Genomic DNA, 12,738 nt, shown 5'->3' on the forward strand with positions numbered 1-12,738 from the left:
ATTCATCACATTTATTGAGCTATGTTTTGTGATGGGCACTTTTCTCGGCTCCAGGGTACATGGTTAATAAGACCTGGTCCATGTCGTTACAGAGCTTACCATTTAAGGGGGGAAAGCAGAGTTCACACATGTAAAATGCATAAAAAGATGGTTCAGATGGCTAAGATGTAGCATTATTACGGATGAGGACTTTGGAAGCCACTGTAGCAGGATGGTCAGGGAAGATTTTATTGTAGAGGCGACTTTTAAGCAAAGACCTGATGGTTAATACCAGCTGGGGAAATAGACCTCCAGACCGAGGGGAACAGGAACAAAAAAGATGGGATGGCATGTTTGAGTACAGAAAGAAAGCTAGTGAGTTAGTTGCAGAGTGGTAAGGAAAGAGGTGCAGAGGGAAGCAGGTACCAACCAGATCACAAGGTTATGGCCTGTAGACCGTAGAAATAAGTGTGGATTATAAGCATTAATATAATGGGAAGCACCAGTCTGCTTTATGCTAGAAAGTCACATGATCTGATAGAACTTTTTAAGAGGTTGGTTCTTGCTTGACTTTAGTGTGGAGACTAGATTATGGTGACTGCAGGGGGGCAAGAAGGAAAGCAGTGAAACCACTTAGAAGGTGGGAAGTGGCTTAGATTTAGTGTTGTCACTGACGTGGTGAGATGGAAAGACTGATGAATTTGGGGCAAAGTTTGGATGTAAAACAGGAATACTGATATATTGGGTTGGAGGGGTGAGGGAATGAGAGAACTCAGTGGTGACTCCTGGGCAATTGGTTTGTGCAAACACCCCCTCCTTAAACCCCCAGATTTTATTGAATTGATAAGACTAAAAGTCTTTAAGAACTCAATTTGCAAAATAAAGAGCTGCATTAGTCTCATTTGTTGTTATTTAACAGTGGTTCTCAACCTGGAGTGATTTTCCTTCCCCAGGGGGCATTTGGCATTGTTTAGACTAGGTATCTTTGGTTTGTTGTCACAGCTGGAGGAGGGTGGTGGAGGGTATGTGCTACTGGCTAGTGGGTAGAGAGAGGCCAGGGTGCCGAGTATCTTACACTGCATAGGGCAGTCCCCCAGCAAAAAAATTACCTGGTGCAAAATGTCAGCAGCGCTGAGGTTGAGAAACTGATCTAACAGATGAAGTTTTGGTCGAATAGGAGGTCTGGATTCCAGTGAAGGGGAAAATGTATCAGGAACAAAACATTAAATCAATACACCAGTTTTTTTCTCCCTCTTTTGGTTCTGTTCACTCCTCAGAAGTAATCTAGCTGAAATCAATATTTTCTTTTGGCATATTTTGTAACCTCTCTAGTGAAATGGTTAGACTTTCTGGGTTGTATTCATTGATTTTTCTAGGCCTCAGTGGAACTGTACAAGGGAAACTCAAGAACTTACAGATCCATTATTTAGAGCCCATAGTAAATAGATATCCACACTGAAAAGTCGTCAACCATAATTTCTTGATGTTAGAGACAGTCCCCTTAGCAAACAGCTCAAAGGTTAGAAGAATAAAGTTCTAATAATTAGGGTTCTTAGTGGAGGAAGAGGATAGTATTTTCTTATCTGTTGGGTAATGCAGACATCTTATCAGAATGTTTATTAGAAAGAAAAAGTAAAAAATTAAGTTGTTTTTCATTCTATATATACATGTGTTTAAACACCATACAAGTTTTTCCTTTTTTCTTAATCACCCCATTCTCCTCTTTGTCTCTTTTCTGCGAACTTCCTATAACTGTCCTCTTTCCAAGAGAATAGAGCAGCAAACTGACTAGAAACTTCATCTTCATGGTGACTGACCCCTGACCCGGACATTGAGAGCCAAGGAGATTTTCGTGCCAAAAGACTCCTGAAGTTAAGTCCCCTCATGCTGAACATGGCAGGGTGATAGGAAGCCCTGGAGTGGTCAATGAGAAGCAGAGAAAGTGTCCACTGGGGCAGGCCCTCCTTGACTCAGAAATGGACAGCCTTATGCCCTCTGTGAAATGGGAGGCCAAGTGAGTCTTCTGTGTTCTTGCTTCAGCGAAGTCAGTGGTGGACCTCTTCTCTTGAGTCCGTTCCTTTAAGAAGATCCATCACGTTGCTTGGCTGCTTCACTTGTTTACAGTCCCAGAATAGTGTGGCTCAAAATACTAGGACTTGGCTTTTTTTTTTTTTTTTTTTAATTGGCTAAAAGAGACATTATTCTAATGGGAACCAGGGATGAAAAATAGCAAAGGATGTTTTCAGATTGGGTGGGAATCCTTGACCACAAACTGGCTGTGTTAGGCCGCCCCGTTTCATGCTCCTTCTGTCTTAGACTTACTGCTGGTGGCCCCTTGGCCCTGTCCTCTGCTTCCTGGTCTAGAGTACCTTGCTAGGGCTTGCTGTTTCCAGGCCCTCTGTTTCAGAAAGGCCGCCAGAAACCCCTCAGGACTTAATTCTGGTCAATAGGTCCTGAGCCAGGGAGATCATAATCTTCTAAATTGTGGAAGTTCCCCATTTTTCTCTTCAAATGGCCAAACTCTTATAATGTAAAAACTAATTTTGGTGCTGTGGCTGGTTAGTTAGCTCTTTGGCAAGTTCTGGTCAGAACATGAATGTAGTTACTATTGGTTCTTAGGTACCATGTTAAAAAAAAGTAACAAAAAGCCATAGGTCTGCTTAGGAGCTATCTGTCAAAATAATAAGCAATAATTGGAGGAGTAGCAGAGGCTCCCTCTGCCACTGCTGCCTTTTACTCCTAGAAACCCAAGTAAAAGCCCCTTTTGTTTAGTAATAATGGTGGGGGGAAGGGCATTGTATGGGATTACTGGGAAACCAGGATTGAGGATGACTCAGTCAGTCAGAAAGATGAAAAGAGCCCCTATTATGTGCTTCCAGTTTCTCCTCAGCATTTTCTGAGCTTTCTCAGCCTTGGTCTGTTTTAACTGGTTCCTGGCATTTAACCTGGGAGGCTAATTTGTTTATTATAGGTCTGTTTAAAGTTTGACCCATGTAAGCCATTGAAATCACTGAGTCAGCTTTTCAGGGACTGTTTCAAGTTACCTCCAGTTTGTGTGATTCTATTTTTTCTGGTCTGTCACTTCCTTGAAGTGATTGATTCTTCTGGAATTGGGCAGACATTTGGCTTTTTGAGCCAGGGGTGGGTAATACTACAGGAAGACTTCTTATTAAGTTGACCTTATATGTTTTCCCTGTGGGTACATTTCCTGGCTGCACCCCCCCTTGAGTTTATCCTGGAGATGTGTAGCGTGGAAGGCTTCTGATGGCTGGCTGAACTTTTCTGGGGAGCCTTACTTGCTTTGGGAGGAGCTCCCGTTTGATCATTTCTATTTGGGGTTAGAACTTCTATATGTATTGAGCACATTTGATTGGTGATGGAAAATCAGAGGAAAGCTAATGGATGAGACTCTGAAGAAGGGAAAGAAAACAAAATTGTAGACAGTTCCAGGCAAGAAGAATTGGAAAGACAGACCTATGGGAAGGGGCACAGAGGGACTTTTGGAGGCAGGAAAGGGTGGATGCTTCCTTGAAGGATGTTTTGTTTATTTTGCCTCTCTTTCCATTGACTTCTGGCCAGCAATTAAGAGGCTCAGTTCAACCTGTTTGTGTGGTTGGTTTCCTTGGTAGTGGCTGGAGTTCTTGGTCAGAAGAGTATGCATACCAGTCATATGTAAGCACCTAACCTCTGGCTTGACTTCACAGGAGGATGATGCTACTTTCTGGTAGCTTCTGGAAAAATTTTTCCCCCTTCCTGATTTCTTTCTACTTGAGACTGATTCTTGCTGTCTTTCCTAGGGAATTTGAGTCTAGATGGTGGAATGCTTAAAAAGAGTTGACAGAGCTTGGTTCTGGCATATACTCACAGAAACCCCAGGTTCAAGTTAAGAGCAATTCAGCAGTCATAGAGTATTCTAGAAATTTCTCTACTTTCCAGCCCAATTGCTTCTGCCTGGTGAATATGTCATCTATATGGTTAAACTGTTTTCCATAATCGCTCATTTTCTTTCAAAGAGCTCAGTTCAGTTTACATGAATCATTCAATAATACCATGTTTCCTCGAAAATAAGATCCGGTCTTATATTAATTTTTGCTCCATTAGGGCTTATTTTCAGGGGGGGTGTCTTATTTTTTTTTTATGTACGACAATCTACATTTATTCAATTACAGTCATGTCATCTTCTGGAACATCGTCATAATGTACTAAATGTGTCCGTCTGGCTGAGATCTTAACTGGGCCTTATTTTTGGGGTAGGTCTTATTTTCATGGAAACATGGTAGTCATAAACATTTACTGTTAATTATGTGCCTTATTAGTTTGAGTAATCTGAAAAATCTGCCACTTTCAGGAGGAAAGTTTCTTTCTAGAACTAAATATAAATGATTTTAGGCTATGTATTGTTTTGGATTGCTCATGACATACCTCTTCCTTCCTTTTTTTCCCCCCCTTCCTCCGCCTCCCCCCCACTCCGGTTCAAGCCGTTGTTTCTCAGTCTAGTTGTGTAGGACACAGCTCCCCGGCCCATGCCGGTATTAAGAGTTTTGTGCTCCCGCCGGCTGAGGCAGTCGGTTGCCCGTCATTGGTCAGCTGCTCACAGCAGCTCACCACAGCTCTCGCCAGCTGCCGGCCACTCACGCTGGCCACCGGCCACTCATGGCAGCCCACGGCAGCCCACAGCAGCCCGTGGCAGCTCACGTGTACTTCGGGCTGCTCACAGCCGCCCAGCTCCAAGAGAGCTGTTGTTCACAATCTTAGCTGTAGAGGGCGTAGCTCACTGGCCCATGTGGGAATTGAACCCGCGACCTCAGCCTTAGGAGCGTGGCGCTCCAACCACCTGAGCCACCGGGCTGGCCCCTCTTCCTTTCATTATCACAGAAAATTGCGTTTGCTACCTTTTTTTTTTTTTTTTTTTTTTAAAGGATTGACCTAGGGGCCGGCCCGGTGGCTCAGGCGGTTAGAGCTCCATGCTCCTAACTCCGAAAGCTGCCGGTTCGATTCCCACATGTGCCAGTGGGCTCTCAACCACAAGGTTGCCCGTTCAGTTTCTCGAGTCCCGTAAGGGATGATGGGCTCCGCCCCCTGCAACTAAGATTGAACACGGCACCTTGAGCTGAGCTGCCTCCCAGATGGCTCAGTTGGTTGGAGTGCGGGCTCTCAACCACAAGGTTGCCAGTTCAATTCCTTGAGTCCCACAAGGGATGGTGGGCTGTGCCCCCTGCAACTAAGATTGAACACAGCACCTTGAGCTGAGCTGCCGCTGAGCTCCTGGATGGCTCAGTTGGTTGGAGCGCATCCTCTCAACCACAAGGTTGTCAGTTTGATTTCTCAACTCCCACAAGGGATGGTGGGCTGCGCCCCCTGCAACTAGCAATGGCAACTGGACCTGGAGCTGAGCTGCGCCCTCCACAACTAAGACTGAAAGGACAACTTGAAGCTGAACGGCACCCTCCGCAACTAAGATTGAAAGGACAACGACTTGGAAAAAAGTCCTGGAAGTACACACTGTTCCCCAATAAATTCCTGTTCCCCTTCCCCAATAAAATCTTTAAAAAAAACAAAAGGATTGACCTAAAAAGGTTTTGGCGTTAAAGTGCAGCCTTCCTTGAGCACCGTATTGACAAGAGCAACCCCTATCCCCACCTTGTAGTCCTAGTCCCCTCTCCTGATTTTTCTTCACACAATTTATCGCCACTTGACATGACATTAAAAAAAAGACATAACACAACACGTACTTTTCTTTTTTAATTATTATTTTCAATTATAGTTGACACTCAGTATTATTTTATATTAGTTTCAGGTGTACAGCATAGTGCGTAGACATTTATATAACTTATGCAGTGATTCCCCGCCCTCCCCCACCATTAGTCCATCATTCACCTGGCACTATTCATAGTTGTTGCAACATTATTGACTATATTCACTATGCTGTACTTTACATCCCGGTGACTATTTTGTAACTACAAATTTGTATTTCTTAATCCCTTTACTTTTTTCACTCAGCTCCCCAACCTCTCTCCCCTCTGGCAACCATCAGTTTGTTTTCAGTATCTTTGAGTGTTTCTGTTTTGTTTATTCGTTTATTTTGTTCTTTAGATTCCATATATGGAGGATGCCAAAAAAATGTGTGCACATTTTAAGAAAGGAAAAAAAACATTAAAATTGTCATATTCAATATATACTGATAACAAAAGATGAATACAAGTCACATTTGACTTCTGCAATTATAACAGGTGCTGAAAGTGGTTACCGTCAGCATCCAGACACTTCAGATTACGGCGAACTACTGCTTGAGCAACGTTGACCAAAGTGTCTACTTGCATACATTTTTTTTGGCATCCCCGGTATAAGTAAGATCATGTGGTATTTGTCTTTCTTAGTCTAACTTATTTCATTTAGCATAATACCCTCTAGGTCCATCCATGCACAACATGTAATTTTAAAAAACTCTTTTGTGGTATAATTTACAGATAACATACACATTTTTAAGTGTACAGTTAATTCTATGAGTTTTGACACATGTGTATATATATACACATGTGTAACCACCACTGCCACCACAGTGAAGATACAGAACATTTCTAATCCCCAAAAAGCTTCCCTTGTGCTTCGAGGAAGTCAGTCCCCAGCAATCACTGATCTGTTCTGTACAACTATTTGACTTTCCTGGAGTTTCATGAGTAGAATCATGCAGTCCTGTTTTGTGTCTGGCTTCTTTGACGTACCATAATGTTTTTTGAGGGTCATTCACGTTGCTGCATGTCTGACTTCATTTCTTTTTATTACTGAGTAGTATTCTATTGTGTGGATATACCAGATTTGTTCATCCATTCACTTGTTGATAGACATTTTATATACCATATATTTTAATAGTTTGACTCTTGTCTTTCTTTTCCCCATTAGAATGTAGGCTCCATGAGAGCAGTGATTGTTTTTTCATTGAGGTGAAATTCGCATAACATAAAACTAACCACTTAACGTTGAACAGTGGTATTTAGTACATTCACCACCTCTGTCTGGTTCTAAAATAGTTCATTACCCCAAAAGAAAACCCTGTGCCTGTTAAGCAGACCATCCCCGGGGGCAGTGATTTTTTTTTTTTTGGCTTATTATACACCCTTTATTATTTTCCAATTATAAAACGAACAGGCTCAGCATGTTAAAATACTGAAAATACAGAACTACAGAAAAGTAGTCAATTTTACAGTAAAAGTCACTAGTATCTCAATCCTTTTTAATGTTGCTTTTACTTTTTCAAAGAACAGCTTTATTGATATATAATTCACATACCATACAATTCACTCAAAGTGTGTAGTCCAGTGGCTTTTAGTATATTCACAGATATGTGATCCATCACCACTGTCAATTTTAGGACATTTTCTTCGGGCAGTGATTTTTGCCTCTTCTATTTGTCAGCATCTAGCCAGTGTTTCGCACATAGGTAGGAACTCATAATATTTGTTGCATGAATGAATACACTAATGAGAATACATTTAATCATTAATTCAGACATTTAATGAGTGCCTACTATGTGCTGACAACGGAAGGAGATACAAAATGCCACGATGTCACTGAGTTTGCCCTTGGGGAGCAGACAGTCTTGTGGTAACAGAAGACAAATACATAGAAATAAGGTGGGTGATGTCGGAGCAGTGTAGAGAGGATGCTATGGTAGGTCAGAGGACAGTGATATCGCTGGAGGGGTTACTATTGTTAATTGACTTTAAATAGTTATAGACTATGTTGTTATTTCACCAGGGCTCCACTGTCATATTCCATATTGAATAAAAATCAGACCCCTGTCACTCTGTACCTCAGACACCAAAGCTCTCCTTACAAGGCTGTCATCGATTAAGATCTTCAGCAAAAACTGTGAGAAGAGCAGCTTAGTGAGTCTCTGGTGTAGTAATAATTCTTGGAATCATGTCACATTCTTTTGAAGACTGAATGCTTTCTTATGCATAATATATGTATTATACAACCGTAGAACAGCTTTTTTTTCCTCCTAAATTGAAAAGATACATCCTTTTGAGAGAGGGAGTGGTAAGTATTCAGCATCTTCCTTGTCCCGTTATCCCTAATTCTTTCATGAGGCATTTACTGGAAACCTTCCCTCAGGACGGTTTTTCTGGGGATAATGGAATGAAATTAGGTGGTGGTGGTGATGACAGTGGCCTAGAGGCAAATCAGGACAACGGCAGCAGTCATAGTGGTGTCAGTCAGCCCTTCTCTAGCATTTGCTGCACGCTTCTACTGTGCTCGGTGTTTATGGGCATCACCTCTTTTAATCCTCACAGCAACCCTATGAAGTAGATTGTGTTGTTATCCTCGTTTTACAGGTGAGAAAACTGAGGCCCAGAGAAGTCCAATAACTTGAAGTTTATTCGAAAGTCAGTGAGTGGTAGAGACTGGTTGGGTGAACCCTTAACGGTAATGCACCACTGTTCCCTCCCGCAGAGAGTATTGCATCTAGACTTTCTGTGCTGTGTTTGTTTATTTTCACAAAAATGTATTGATTTCCAATAATGTGTCAGGCCCTGTGCTAGGGCTGCAGTGGTGAACAACACAGACCATACCCCTTGCCAGCATGGAGTACATTCTAGTTGGGAAGTTCAAAACCGGGACGGGACGAATGGGAAAATGTTAATGGAGATGGTGAGTTGAGAATGGAGACTTTGAGCAAGAGAAGGGTTGAGTAAATTGCCCCTGGTGTGATTCAGGTAGACGTGGACTTGAACCTAGCTCTCTTGTCTTCTGTCTAGCTTGGTGCTTTTACAGCTAAGTCTCAGAGCCATTACCAGACCTTATGTGTGTTTTTATAGCTAGCCAAATATAGTATGCCACACCATTTAAAAGGGGAGCTGCCTCTCCAATCTGGAAGCTCCTTGGGAGAGCCTCTTGAGGATGATGCAGGTCTTCAGGATGACTCAATATTTCCCGTCTGTCCTCAGAATTCAGCTTTGCCTTGGAAAGCTTTTTATTCAGATATAAATGGAAAGCTGAACTGGGTGAGTTGGGTGAAGTCAAAGAGACTGATCATGGAGCTAAAAATGACTCTTTTTAAAGTATTCATTGTGTGGATCATCTCTACATAGAGTCTCTCTGCTGCTAGAGTAGGAGGGGAGCGGCAGGCAGTGTCTGCAAAGCCATGTATCAGAAACACCACGGGTGGTTCTGTGACATGGGAGGAGATTCCTGACCTCTCAAGTAATGGGACACTCGGGGGACACTGGAGAGGGAGAAAGTGATCTTCGCCCTTACCAAATGTGCTCAATGTATTTGATAAGCCAATCTCAACCTCAGTGGTCTTAAGAAAATATTTGTGTGAGAAATAATGGTGTTTTTACATGAAACTGTGTTTACACAGACGTGGATAAATTCTCCTTTTAGGATAGAATGAAAGGAAATTTTCGGCACTTGCTGGGCAAACAGGTTTACTAGAACTTTCTGGCAATAGGGGTTTGCTGTTGGTGTGGAACTTCCTTATCATTTGGACTTTAAAAATAGACTGGCTATTAATCTCTGTAACATTGTCTAAGTAAAACCCTCTCTGAAAATTAGGCCATGGATTTAAATCATTGCCTGGAGTTGTTTTCAACATGATGAAAGTGGGTCTGGATTTTTTAAGGAAGAGTTCCCTAACCGTCTACTTCTAGGGAAAGCCCTTCCCTAGAAGGAAAACGTTACCTAAGCTCTGTACCTGTGCTGGCCTAACATCATCAGGTCTGTGCCAGACACTAGACGAAGCGCGATGCACGTCTGTTGATTAAATTATGAGTTCCCTTATGGGATCGGGGTCCCAGAGCAAGAATCTGGTTTGGTTTCTTTGGGTTCTGTCTCTTCCTTTGAACTCAGCTAAAAATGGAATGAAAGCAAAATAAACCAGAGGCCAAAACACAGAAAAGTAATTAAGGGGAACTTAACTTTGGGAATAACGATTGACTTAGGCTAGTTTTAGAATCTCAGTGGAGAGGTATATAAAAAGAAATCTTTATTGACTCAGGGGTGGGATTTATTAGAAGCATTAAGTTGTGATTGGGAGCAACCAAGCTTCCCTTAGCTCTTCCCATTACTTTGGGGAAGGAGCTGATTTTTTACCCTCAGCCACAGGGAACACCTTTATAAAAATGTAAAGGCCTGTATGATTGTAGTTGGTACAAATCAGGTCGTTTTCATCCAGAGTACTGAAAGGACCTCGATGCTGAGCTACTTTCCTTGGGAGTGTTTCCTAGTGTCTTTGGGAGTTTAACTTCTAGAGTCTGATCTGTTGAACTTTTCTCCTTCCAAGGCTCTTTACTTCAGCTCCTTCCCACCTCTTGCATTTCCCTTCCCAGGCCTTCTCAGAACAAAGCCCATGGGGTCATTCTTCCTGGATGATTCTCTGAGGGCTAAGAAGGAATTTCTGGAGGGAGAGTGTCATCATCCTGTTGCCTGCTGGGTCAGAGGTTGACTGCTGGACACTTTTCACTACCATAAACTGCTCTGACTTCTAAATTGGAACAAGGAAGATCATCGAGTACTGTTATATTTCATTTTAGAGACTCCACTTGGAACTCTATACAAAGTGAAAAGCTTTGTGGGTGAAATAGAGGTGTACTGCTTGGTTTCTTAAAGATTGCTACGACAATAGATGGTCACTTTACTAAGAGTCAGCTGTAAAGCCAGTCAATATTAATACTAAGTTGTTTTGATTAGTTATCAGAAGCAAGTAGCAAGATCTGTCATTTTTAGGTAGAATCAGTTTAGATCTGACCACATTGCTGATTTATTCCCGGCATGAGTAACTTCTGAGCACCAAGCAGGTTCAAGCCCAGCTGCTACTGCAGCGCACCTGGATGTTTTCCCGGTGGCTTGGTCTTTAAATAATAACGGTAATAATTAGTGCTTACTGTGTGCCAGGCATTGTACTATGTCTTTATGTGCTTTATCTCATTTAATCCCCTCCATTATTCCCACCGGTTGTGGAATCTGTTGTTATCTAGTTCCCCTGAGGCTTCAATAGTTGAATAACTTTTCCAAGGCCACACAGTGGCAAAGCCAGGAGTGGAATTCAGGTGTTTCTGACGTGTCTGAGATCCAAGAGATTGTCTAGCAAGCTCAGGGAGGACAGAAGGCAGAAGTTGGCTTTGGTGTCACTCCTGCGTTTGCTGTTGTGAAAGAGCTAAGGACCATTCCAAACATGTAGAGTTGGGTGGCCACTTGGCAGGACTCAGAGTCAGGTAGCTTAGCTCCCTCCTGGAATGGAGCAAAGTGGGATCCTTTATTGCAAACAGGCAAAACGAGTAGAACAGGAGCCTTGTTCCCTTCTGGCCCCTTCCTTTCCTCACTGAAGGGAATCTTCTCATCTTTACCTTGAAGGGAATCTTTGCCTAACTGAAAACCAGTCTTCCTACGACTGAGGCATGGGCTGTTCTCTCTGTTCTGGCTCACTTAAGAATGAATTGAGTAGTGTAACAGGGAGCAAAATAATGTGAAGGTAGAAGAAGGAAAAATGAAGCATTTTTTTTGTTTGCAAGGCATTTTCTCATGTATATTTGATTAGCAACTACTACCCAGTGAAGGGAGGCAAAGATGGTCACATCCTCACTTTACACAGGAAAAAAATGCAGTCAGTGCATGTTAAATGATTATCCAGGGCTGTCTGTAGAAAAACCACCCTAGGGCTTTGAGCTCCTCCTCCCAGAATTCTTTGCAGTGGACTCAGATGCATATGCCCAACACATGGGCATGTGTGTTTAACATACCCCCAGGACACCAGGTGCCAAAATAATATCCCTAGATGCTGCTGTGGAGTGTTTATTTTCATCCCAAATGAATAGTTTACTTACATATATAATGTACATCATTTAGTGGGCACTTAATCAATATGAGTACTGAGACATTTAATTCTGTACCTAAACGCTCCCATGTGCCTCTTTTCAGGTGCCTGCTCTTTACATATTCTGGATAGCAGTTGTTGTTTTGTGGGCTAACAGATTCGTGACAGAGTAGATTTCAGGGGAGAAAGTCCGTAGGCCTAATCTTCTTCCCCAGGACTGCTTGAGAAGGTGGATGGCTCTTGCAGTGCGCCACCCTGACCTTACCTGACTTGTACTGGGAGAGGTTCATGGAGCTTTTATTTTGTTTCTCTTGCTGGCCAAGTTAGCAGTTTGGAACCAGGCTGGCTGAGGGACACTGGTCCAAAATGGGCTGTTCCTTGTAACTTCTTGTTCCTCTCAGTTGTCTGGTAGATCAGTGAGCTCCTCACCGAGTTTATTTTATTTATTTATTTATTTATTTATTTTATTTTATTTTATTGAAATAGTTTATTGAATGCTGCTGTGTGTTAAGCCCTATAGAAGATACAGCGTGGAGAAAAGGGATTAAAATACCAAGCAAGATGCCTGTCACTCATTCATTCACTCATTCATTCACTCAGTAACCGGATATTGAGCTCCTCTGTGCCATGTTGTGTTCCAAGTGCTAGGGATGTAAAGATGAAATAGACATGTCCTGCCCTCATGGATATAGTGAAGGGCACTGTCACTGCAGTGGGCATTCAGGAAATTATTAGTAGTCATTAACATGAAGTCTTCTAATGTAAGAATAGTGGTGTTTGAACACACAATGTGAGATATATAGATGATGTAATACACAATTGTACACCTGAAATCTGTATAACTTTACTAACAATTATCACTCCAATACACTTAAAAAGAAAAAAAAGGAAATAAAATCATTACCTCAAAAAAAAATAGTGGTGTTATTAATAGAATAATGAGT

The 12,738-nt window shown here is 42.1% G+C and overlaps 1 protein-coding gene across 2 annotated transcripts in view; it reads left to right on the top strand.

The window, feature by feature from the left end:
- ZFYVE1 (zinc finger FYVE-type containing 1) overlaps positions 1 to 12,738 on the top strand; it is a 49,694-nt gene that overhangs the window by 7,955 nt on the left and 29,001 nt on the right. Inside the window, exon 1 of one of the 2 annotated variants that reach the window (XM_033107828.1) lies at positions 8,538 to 8,631. The exons of the other annotated variant lie outside the window; for it this stretch is intronic. Within the exon in view, the coding sequence (XP_032963719.1) occupies positions 8,617 to 8,631 (15 nt within the window). The 5' untranslated portion in view covers positions 8,538 to 8,616. Of the gene's footprint in view, positions 1 to 8,537; positions 8,632 to 12,738 lie in introns of those variants that run through there. 2 annotated transcript variants of the gene reach the window in all.

The sequence above is a fragment of the Rhinolophus ferrumequinum genome, chromosome 6, assembly GCF_004115265.2.
Source record: "Rhinolophus ferrumequinum isolate MPI-CBG mRhiFer1 chromosome 6, mRhiFer1_v1.p, whole genome shotgun sequence".
Classification (NCBI taxonomy): domain Eukaryota; kingdom Metazoa; phylum Chordata; class Mammalia; order Chiroptera; family Rhinolophidae; genus Rhinolophus; species Rhinolophus ferrumequinum.